The sequence below is a fragment of the Lontra canadensis genome, unplaced genomic scaffold, assembly GCF_010015895.1.
Source record: "Lontra canadensis isolate GAN:19392208 unplaced genomic scaffold, GSC_riverotter_1.0 scaffold107, whole genome shotgun sequence".
Lineage (NCBI taxonomy): Eukaryota > Metazoa > Chordata > Mammalia > Carnivora > Mustelidae > Lontra > Lontra canadensis.
Window position 1 is genome coordinate 5,460,884 of NW_022631101.1, and position 11,112 is coordinate 5,471,995.

At 47.4% G+C, this 11,112-nt stretch overlaps 1 protein-coding gene across 1 annotated transcript; it reads right to left on the reverse strand.

The window, feature by feature from the left end:
* Nucleotides 1-1,157: 1,157 nt before the first annotated feature.
* CEACAM18 (CEA cell adhesion molecule 18) lies at nt 1,158-10,649 on the reverse strand. Its single transcript, XM_032839044.1, has 7 exons — nt 10,540-10,649; nt 8,737-9,093; nt 7,203-7,475; nt 5,611-5,886; nt 4,211-4,349; nt 1,834-1,894; nt 1,158-1,498 (listed from the first exon to the last, which is right to left on the reverse strand). The coding sequence occupies exons 1-6, from the start codon at nt 10,589-10,591 to the stop codon at nt 1,858-1,860; spliced, it is 1,134 nt and encodes a 377-aa protein (XP_032694935.1). The 5' UTR covers nt 10,592-10,649; the 3' UTR covers nt 1,158-1,498; nt 1,834-1,857.
* Nucleotides 10,650-11,112: the final 463 nt, after the last annotated feature.

The window sequence follows — 11,112 nt, forward strand, 5'->3', positions numbered from 1 at the left end:
TTCCACTTAGATGAAGTTCAAGTACAGATGAAACTAATCTATTAGGACAGAAATTCAACAAAAGGAGCTGCCTCTGTTTGGGGGTGTGTGGCTGGGGGATAACTTAAATAGTGCACAAGGACACTTTCTGGGATGCAGAAAACATCCTATATCTTGATTGAGATAGTAGTTATATGAGTGTATGTATTTATCGAAACTCATTGACTTATTCATGTAAGATTTCTGCATTTTACTGTATATAGATCTACCTTTGACAAAAAATAATAAAAATTTTTTAACAATAATGAAAAGGCTTTAGGTAAAATTCAACAGTCTTACTTAAGACTGTAAGGTGGGGAGGGGCGCCTGGGGGGCTGAGTCCTTAAGCATCTGCCTTCCACTCAGGTCATGATCCGCGGGTCCTTGGATGGAGCTGCTACGTTGGGCTCCTTGCTCAGTGGGAAGCCTGTTTCTCCCTCTCCCACTCCCCTTGCTTGTGTTCCCTCTCTCACTCTCTCTCTCTCTCTCTGTCAAATAAATAAATAAAATCTTAATTTTAAAAAAAGACTGTAAGGTGGGGAAATACAGGTTCAGATATAGAAATAGTAAAATGCCCACCTCTGCTGATGGGAACATGCAGTGGTTAACTCAGGATGTGTTTGGTTTTCTTTCATTCAGATGAGGTGGTTTTGGAAATATTTGTGAATCTATGCATTTTGATCCAGAGATCTAGTGGTTAAGTAAGTGACCACAGAGACAATGCAAAAAAGAAATTCGTGGGCAGAATATAAAGAAATGGCACCGAGATGCATAAAAGCATGCACATACCTATTTTCAATCTGCCCGCACACCTCGAAGTTGTGTTGGTGCTGGTCAGCCCATCTGAGGACGAGCTGTTAGCGGGGGAAGTGGGGCGGGAGGTGCTGAAAACTCTAGCTGGCTCTTCCTGCAGGCAATGTTTTAACTTTATTGGGTTTTAGTAAAGCAGAGTGGCACAGTGAAGACTGTTGGGTCCATAACTTTATTGTAGTGTTTTTTTTTTCCTGATTATAAAAACAGTTTATACATTTTGTGAGGGGAAAAAAAACCCCACTTTGGAACATATAGTAAAGTGCAAAGAAGGAAATTAAGAGATAAGACTGTTAATAGTTAATGTTTTCCATATTTTTGTACAGGGGTGTATATATGTGTATACGCACACATACATGTGTATGTATGCACATATATAAGTATATGTGTGTGTATACATACAGCTGTAGTCAGCTAATCTCCCCTCTTCATAACGATGGTCCTACCAGGTGCAGTTTTACATTATACATTTCTAACAATGAGTTGTAAGCATTTCCTGCGTCAGTGAGCACCTTTCTCCAGCGTGGTTTCTAACCATGACAGATTAGCGCAAACTGCGCTGTGTCCGTTTAAGCCATTCCTGGTTGTTGGGCAATTATAGGTTGTTCAGTTTCCCCGTCACTGGCAATGGTCATCTTTGCATCTTCTCTGGTGGTGCCATGGCATCAGGCTAAGGGAAGGGAGGTCAGAAGCGGGTTTGCTTGTGGAGAAGAGGCCTCAGAATTAGAGCACAGGGCTCCACATATGACCCGCCCCAGCCTACTTTCCATTGGTTGGCTCTGATTGGCAGATGGAGCAGCCAATGGCCGCTCTTCCCTTGACATCACCCCCACCCTGTCCTAGGTGGGGACTCCAGACTTGCTCCTAGAGTCTCCATCTCCCAGCCTCAGTGTGACTGGGCTGGTTCCTTCTCTTGACTCTCTCCTCCAGTTAGACCCTGTTCCCTCTCCAGCCTAACCCATCCCTCTGGGGACTCTCAGTGCTTCTCCCTCGCTTCCACCTCACCTTTTTGCCCATTTGGTCTTGTCCTCATGTTCTAAGGCGGACACTGGGTAACCGGGGCTGCCTGCGGGGAGAAATCAGAGATGTCATGTTTCAGGTCCTTAGGGAACAGAATTCCAGAGAATCCTGGGGAGATGAAGGGTCAGCTTCTTCTTTCCAAGCCCTCCTTGTGAAGGACCTCAGGAGTAGCAGGGGATGAATCTGGGAGCTTAACCTCTGCACTGAGAGTCCTCCACATTCCCCATATGTTTTAGCATTTCTGATGTCTTAAGGTCACTGGAGGAAGATGCCGCGGGGCAGCAGATGCGGTGAGGGAAAAGAGACTGTGTGTACCTGGGGAAGAAGCTGGCACTACCTGGGCTAATTCCTAGTGATAATAATAGTAAGTTATTTCACACCTGTTATGTACCAGACACTAGAGTAGATTATTTATAGAAATTATATTGAATCCTCTCAACAGTCACACAAAGTAGAAACTTTAACCCTGTTTTGTGAATGAAGAAACAGGACTTCAGAGAGGTGAAAAAGCTTGCCTAAAGTCACACAGCTAGAAAATGACAGAAGCTTGTTCTGAACCTGGCCTTTCTGATTCCCAGCTCCCTGCTCTCATGCATTCCAGACTGGAGAGCTGAGACCAAGGAGAATGTGGCACCTCTAAGGAGAATGGGGCAGTGGAGATGTTCGGTTCACTCCTGGCTATGAGGAGGGGGTTATGCCTGGCTAGATTGCATCTTTCAGGCTGTAGAAGAAAAAGTAACCTAGATATCCTGCAACTACTCTTAAACTCCCTAGAGTTTATCATGACTAGTTTGGAAAAGTACATAAAGCACATTGAATGATGATGCTATCAGTAATAATACTTGAGATTTTATTCAGTGCTTACTACGTGCCAAGCTTTGTTCCAAGCTACTTGTCAGTGACACTGACTTTATCCCCATAGCAGATATCCCTGTGAGGTCAATACCAGTATTACTCCCATTTTACACATGGCAAACTGAAGCACAAATGGGCTAACTGTCACACTGACAGTCAATACTTTAAGCTTCTTGCTGGACCATGCAATGATCACATATAGATTCCATATCAAAATATTAAAATGATTTGAAGAAAGAATGTATTTTCTAAAATCATCACTGTCATCACCACAATCAATACCACTGCCACCACAATCACTACCACCACCATCACCACCATTACCACCACCACCACTATCATCACCATCAACATCACCACATCACCACCACCACCACCATATCACCACCACCATCACCACCATCACCACCACCACCATCACCCCCATCATCACCATCACCACCATCACCCCCAACATCACCATCACCACCACCCCCATCACCACCCCCATCATCACCATCACCACTATCACCACCACCACCACAATCATCACTAACATCACCATCACCACCATCACCATCACCACCACCATCACCACCACAACCACTACTACTTTAGCATCACCAACATCATCAGCACCAGCATCACCATCATCTCCATCATCACTGCTTTCTTTAACATCTACTGCAATGGTTCTCAGTCAAGGCAATGTTGTCCTCAAGACCTTTCTAATACTTAGAGCCATTTTTGGTGGACTAAACTTAGACTGATAGAGGTCATTGCTGCTGGTATCAAGTGGGTAGAGGCCAGGGATGCTGCTAAGCATGCTACAATGTGCAGGATAGCCTTACCCCATCCCTGAAATAATTATCTGACCCCAAATATTGATAGTGCTAAGCTCGAGAAATTCTGATCTACTCTGTACTAAGAATGCTGCTAATTGTTTTATCCTCCAAGAATTGTGTCTAGTCCCCATATCTCCTTCAGGGCAAATGTTACCCTTCACATCCTCCAGATGGGTGAAGAGGACCTGAATGGATTATGATCTACTCAAGGCCACCTAGACAGCTAAAGTCAGAGCTGAGATTGAAACCCAGATTAGAATCTTCCCTCTGACCAGTCTCCTCCCCTGCAGTTGACTCTACTACCTGTTTCCCTAACTTCACTTGGTAACTAGCGACTACCATGTTCCAGACATATGCTCGATGCTTGGCACCCACCCTGCTCATTCTCATGGTTGCCTCTCTAGGTGGACCTCCATATCAACATCATAAACACAAAGAAACTGGGATGAAAGGAAGTCGCTAAGTGAAACCTCATTGCTATATGGAGGCATGACTGCCTCTGCATTCTCCGTCTCTGTCAGTGGCTTCTAGTCCATGACCTATCTATCTGCCTCCAATGATTCCTGACAACACATTCCTAGCTTGTCCCTTCCCCTCCTGGCTTTGCCTTCCCTTCTTAAGGAAGTGTTCTTGAGACCCATTCCCCAGCCAGCACCCCACCTCTGACCCAGGGCAAGAAGCACCTGATGGAGAAATGGCTGATCAAGGCGTAAATCAGGATTCCACAGAAGTAGACGCTGCCCAGGACTGTGAACACAATGAGCCACACCACTTTGGCTCCTGAGATGTAGAAACCTTTGTTCACAACAGGAGTTGTGTCCCCTGGAGAAGAGGATACAAGGGAGTCAGGGACAACATCATTCAATACTTTGCTCATGCACACATCTATTCTTCAGAGATTTACCAGCATCTGCTATGTTCCAAATGTTAGGAATTCAGTAGCGACATTCCAGCTGGAAAGCGGACAATTGACAATTAGGCAAAGAAATGTCTAATATCATTGCAGGAGGCAGGAAGATCTCCAAAAAAGAATAAACCCACTCTGGAGGGTAGAGAGTGACAGGGTCGGGGGTGTTGATTACACAGGGTCATTAACTAACTCACTGCATAGGTATTTGCTGAGCACCAACCACGTGCCAGGCACAGTGTTAAGCACTGGGGACAAGTGGTGAGCAAACAGTGTTCCCAGCCTCTGTCCTTCTGGAGCTCACAGTCTGGTGGAGTTGGAAAGGTGTGGATCAGTCAGTGCATTCACTGTCGGTCTGTCATGTCTGGTGCATAGCAGGTGCTTAGTAAATAGTATGGAGTGACCAGAATAAATGTCTCCAGCCCACATTCAGTGTTTGTGGCTCTCTCTGGGACAAGCCAGGCTGATGGCTTCTCATGCACTATCTGACTTAATTCTGCCAGAAGCCCTGTCATACAGGGACCCTTCTTATCTCTACACTATTTAGATAGGGAAACTGAGGCTCAGGAGGTGCTCTTCCCATTTACAGAATCATTCTCAAGCCTTATTCCAAATACCACATCCACAACCGATCCCTGCTTCCTCCGCACCACCACCTGCTCTAGCCTTTCCACTTTCTCTTCCGAGCAACCGAGTAAAACAGCTGAGGACATAGGCTGTGAGGCTGGACTACCAGAATTTGAGCACTGCCTCCTCTGTTGATTGGAACTGGAACCTGGAAAAAAGCACTCAAACTTCCCACAGCTCAGTTCTCTTCTCTGTAAATGGAGGTGGCGTTCACAACAGTCACTTCCTCTGCAGTGAGACTATGAGGGTTGCACAGATTAGAAGAGGGGCTGGCACATAGTAAGTGCTCATTTGATGTTGGCTGACCAGCTCTCCCTGGGACTCACTCTTGCTTTGATCTGAGGTCCCTGAGGGCTTCATGGAGGGGGGCAGCTTTGGACTTGGACCTCAGAGGACAGGATGGGGTGGGGTTGGATTTTACCCAACCATCGTGAGCATGGCTTTCCAGGGTGGGGATGGCATTCATGATGATGGGCACTGCCTAGGCAAAAGCACAGAGATGGGAAGATTTGGGGAACATGAGCCTCAGAGGTGGGCTACTGTACTTACGGGACAGTTGGATCTGGAATTCCCTGTACAAGGTCAGCTGGGTCACAGGGTTCCCCACGATGCATCTGTATTTGCCCATCTGGTCCCAGGTCAGACTTTGGAGAGTGACGCTTGCCTCTGAGAAGCTCAGGAGAGAGCCATTGTGAATCCACTGGTACATGGGACTGGGTTTGGAAATGGCATCACACTCCATCATCACCTGGGAGCCGATCTTAGCAGACAGGACGCCTTTGGAGGTAATGGGACTGGTACGCAGCCGCACATTGTCTGGCCCATCTGCAGACATGGCAGGAGACCCGGAGCTATGTTTCTGATCCCTTGGGGTCCTGTCTCCTTCCCTCAATCCACACACAGTCCTCCCCGACCAGAAGGTGCTCCCATGTTGCACCCCAAGTATCCCCTAGATCCAACACATGCAAGGTAGCTGTGCCAACAACACAACTATAATTATAACATCTTCCATTTCAAGCATCTATTATGAGTCAGTCCCATGACAGACCTTCACATCATGATAAAATAGGAGTAGAAGTAATATATCAGGCCCCCTGAATGTTGGGCTCTGTTCTAAACACTTTATAGGTTCATACATTTGCTTAATCCCCATAACAACCCATGAGTTAATTTTATAGATGAGGCAAATGGGGTTCCCAAAGAGAGGATTAGGGATTTCATAGTACCCTCCTGATCCACAAATGGACTAAGCAAATTCCCCTATGGCCTGGGAGGAATCTTCCTGCAGAAGCAGATCCTAGATCCTGGCTCTTGACTGCAAACCTGCAGCCAGCAAGCTGTGTATGGAGGTCAGAAACTGTCTGCTCTGTGACCACTTTATCTCCATGATTGCCAGAGCATGCTTGTTAGGAAATCTGATGGACTTCATGTGGTTCTAGATTTAGATGTGAAAACCATTCAAGACTTATGCTTTTTCACAGTCTGAAGATGTGAAAGAGTTTGGTAAATGTGAAAAAGTCCCGGAACATTGTAAAGATCCAAGGTTCATTGTATTTATAAGATGATGTCTTCAATTTACGAGACCCGTTTGATATTTTGGGGAGGTCCGGCTGGATTGAGTACTTGTGTTGGTGGGTGGTGAAGGATCATGGAGAAAAGAGAATGCATGAAATGTGTCATTTAGCTTTAAAATCAAACTGTTTCAGGGAGTATAGCCAGTTCAATCTGAGTAAAAGGAAAAGTGAAGGTGATTTTACTAAATTTAGAAAACCAGAATAAAAAGACCAATGTATCTGAAGGCTCAAGGGAACATGGGATTTGAATATTTAACAAGGTGAATGACATTTTTAAGAAACTATTTGTTGTAAGAAGTCCTGTCGTTACAAAAGCCATATCTGAACAAATTTGCACTCTTTCTAATCTGAGGAGTAGCAAGCTGGGTCCCCATTTTAAAAAGCAGATCATTCTGTGCCCCGAGGGTGATTCTAAGTCCAGAGAGCTGAGATTCAAACCCAGATCCAGCTGGCTGGGGGCTGACGCATGGTGTTTCCTCTCCCTGGTTCTGCCTATATTATTGCTACATCCCCGGGTCGCCCTAAGCCCCCCCCCCCAGCATTACTCCAGGGCCCCAGACTACTCACAGGCCACAATCAGAGAGATAATTTTACTATTCTGCGGAATCTCCAGGATGCTGTTTATCTCGCAGTGAAGTGTTCTGTCATAGCGGCTGACTCTGTGAATGACAAGGGTCTTGAGGTCCGGGGAGATTGTCATCCGGTCACTGCTGGACACCCGTGTAAAATCCACATACCACTTGACAATGGTGGCATTGGTGTAGCAAATGGCAGCCACAGAATCCACATCTTCTATAAGAGAGGTGGCATTGGCCCAGATGTCTGGCTTGCCTTCCACATCTGGGGGAAGCAGGAAGAAGACATTAGGGGTAGGGTCTGCCTCCCCAAGCTCTGCTTGGGGGAGAAACCCCGAAGGGGCTTCCGGGGTAGGTTGGTGAGAAGCCAAGAGTTGCAACATGGGGTCTGAGGTCTTGGCAGGGGAGCATCCCTAGAGCTGTGAGGGATAGAGAAGGAGTGGGCACAAATGGTTGAGGTGTGGACACTAGCCTGAGCCTGCAATCCTAGGTGTGGAGTCATCACTGTGCATCCACTGCAGTAATGGTGAGTTCTTGGGATAGATGTGTGGCCTAATGGTTGTTTCTGAACCCAGGACCTAAAACAAGAACACCCCCAACTGAGGAGCCATGGGTAGAATTCAATGTGACAGGTGATGTTTGAACTCTGTATAATAATTGCTCCCTTTATCTGAGTCCCATTCACTTTACAGTTACTTACAGATTATTTACAGTTACTTACACCTATAGATACTCCCTCCAACCTTACAAAAGACAGAAGAGATACTATCCCCATTCTACAGATGAGGAAACAGAACACCACAGAGGAAGATGAAGGCTCAAGGCCATGGGACATATACATAGTCAGAGGTAAACACAGGACTTCCAATCTCCAAATCTCCACTCTACCCACCCAGCCCTGTGGAGCCCCCAGGAGCTGTCTATAGTAGACAGAATTCCAAGACGGCCTCATGACTTCCAGCCTGTATAGTCCCTGCCTCTCAAATGTGGGTAGAGCCCATGACGTCCTTCTAACCTAAACAATACGGCAAAAGTGATGGACTGTCATTCCAATCGTTACCCTTATGTCATATAAGACTCCTTATTAACAGAGTTAAAACTTCTTAACAGAGTCTCCCTCTCCCAGAGAGGCAGAATTCAGTTCACCTCGAAGAATCAAAAAGTCATGATGTGACATGCCCACAGACAGAGCCACACATGAGACCACAGCCCCAACTCAACACCTTGTGAGTCTCAGAGCACAGCACTTGCCAGACTTGCCAGACGGGGATGTGTGCTAGTAAATGGGTGTTGTCTAAGACTGCCACTTGTGGCTCTTTGTTACGCAGCAGAACTAACGGATACCCTGAGAGTGAAACTGGAACCCTTGAAGGAAACCAGTTACCCATCTCAGCGGGAGAAGCTGGACTACATCTGCCAAGTCTCCCCCTGTCACCTGCGGGTGGAGGACACTTGGACAGTATGATCTCCCAGGGACCTCACATCTAAAGCCCCCAGGTCTGGAAACGGGCAACCTGCCAACTCACCTTGTATTTCAAGCCAGCCGGTTGCTGTCTGGGTCCCATTGCCAGTGTCCACACTCACAGTGTAGTTCCCTGTGTCACTTAATGCAGATCGCTTGATCATCAGGTCACCTAACGTGGTCACATTCTCCCGGCCTCTGTACATGGGCCCAGTCTGCCAGGAATTGGAGGGAGGTTTGTAGCTGACGATCATATTGTCCTCAGTGTCATTTGCACCACGGTGCCAGCTGAATTCTAGAGCATCTTCAGTGGCATTCTCGAGGACGATGATGGTCCGAAGTCCCTTGAACCCTAAGAGTGACTCTGGGCTGATGTAGATTTGGCCAGAGGCTTGGCGGGTCCCCCAGGCCAGTAGACTGGCTGGAGAAGACAAACAGAACCCACGTACATGAGAGAGAGAGAGAGAGAGAGAGAGAGAAAGAGAGAGAGAAAAGAGAGATTGATTTACACTGCCCAGGAAATGATTTCCAGGGACACTGGTGAACGTGCCATGGGTTTCTAGCTCCCCAGCCTGTCCTCCCCTCTCCACCCCCTCAGCCCCTGTCCTGGTCCATTCCTTCCTCACCCTCTTCCAGCCTGGTTTCTTCCTTGGACACTCAGTCTTCAACCCATCCTCATATGACGGTTATGTGGATCCTTACAAAGCCCCAGTTGTGACCCTGCTCTCTTAGGTAACTTCTGTAGTTCCCCAGCACTCCATGAATAAAGTTAAAACTCAACATGGCTTATGAGCCACTCAGAGAGAGCTTGTCTTTAGGACTCATCTAGCCTCCTTTTGGATCATACCTACCCCACCCCATTACCCCATGAACCCCCTATTCAGTAATTCATTCATGCATGCGTTTCTGCATTCATTTATCAGAAGACACAGTATCTGTACTGTGTTCCCCAGACATAAACGGCTCTCTTGTTGCACCACACTCTCTCCTGACTTTGGGCTTTCACACATGCTGTTCCCTGTTTCTGACACACAGGTCTCCATTCCCTCCTTCCCAGCCCCCTATCAACTCACTTCTACTCAGCCTTCACTTCTTAGCTTTGATGCCCCCCTGCTCTCCAGTCTGGGTCAGATGGCCCCCTGGGGCTCCCCCAGCCTCCTGGGCCCCCTCATCCCCATCCCCAACACTCTGGGTCACCAGAGTCTGGAGATAGATCTTCATCACACTGGACACCACATCACAGGGTCCCTGATCATGGGGCAGAACCCAGTGGGAGAGCTCAGTTGATAGGTGGGTGGCTGAAGTCCTCCAAGACTGTCTACACGTGCCTTTGACTTAGCATCTAAATTCTGTGGAGTGCACATGAATGTGGATGAAGATCTGTCGTCCTAAGACATGGAGATCTCCTGTCTGTGTACCCTAAGCCTTGACTCCATGGAGGAGGCAAATACCCCTGAGATCCCCTGCTCCAGGCCTCCAGGTGTAGATACTGGTGGTGTTTGAGGACAGGACACAGGGTGGCCAGTGAGACATGACAGTTGTCCCTGTCATGGGGATTCAGAGGGTCCTAGAAGGAAGTGAGAGGTTGAGAAGGAGTCCAGCTGGAGAGATAGGGGAGGGGATCAGGGCAGACTAGGAACCCAGGGGAGGTGATTTCCAGCAATCACAGGAAGGGGTCCAAGTTCATCACTCCTGGGGGTGAATGGGGATGAACATTCTGTGTGTATGCATATGTGAGTAAGAGAGAGAGAGTGTGTGTGTCTATGGGTGAGGTAGGCCCAGGTATGTGAGCTCACGAAAGTCCTGGTGCCAGCTCTGTCCTCCTCTCCTCTAACACTTCCCTGCCCTATGGGTTCAGGTCTCTTACCCAGGAGAACCAGCTCCCTCCAGAGTCTGCATCTGGGTCTGGAAAGGTCCATGGGTTACGCAGGTCCTCCTGGGCTAGGTGTTTGTCCAGGGACTGGGCAGCCTCCTCTGCCTCTTTACGACCTGCATCTCTGGCTCTGAGCTGCTGGTCCCCACCCCGCTCCTGCGCTCCAGTGGACTCTGAACCCCAGCCACCCAGGGCTGGGGAGGAGACGCTTGGGGAGTTGTTATCTTTATGACTCTAAGGTGCACTTAGCTTATCATGTATTCACCTCATTTCTTTTTTTTTAGATTAGTATCCTATTCTGCCCTGGTTACAAAAAAAATCTTAGGCTCACTTTTAGGAAACTGGAAAATACCGAAAAGCACAATAAATACAGGACAGCAGCCTTTTTAAAATGTGGGACAATTGTTCGTTTTTGTTTTTCCTACTCCCTGTAGATCTCACATTTTAAATTGCTTTGTCTTATTTGATGAGGGGCTGCTTTTCAATCCCTGGACACCAACAGCTTATTTTAAGTCTCTCCCCTAAAGGGTCAGCAGATCTTCCTCCACCTGGACATTTGGAGTGGCT

Excerpts from the sequence above, each read along its gene's own strand:
- CEACAM18 (XM_032839044.1), bottom strand. The coding sequence starts at position 10,591 with ATGGACCTTTCCAGACCCAGATGCAGACTCTGGAGGGAGCTGGTTCTC. Across the intron at positions 4,350-5,610 it reads ATTCCAGATCCAACTGTCCC|GGGACACAACTCCTGTTGTG; the intron begins GTAAGTACAGTA and ends CCTCTTCTCCAG. Across the intron at positions 1,895-4,210 it reads ATCAGCCATTTCTCCATCAG|GCAGCCCCGGTTACCCAGTG; the intron begins GTGCTTCTTGCC and ends TTCTCCCCGCAG.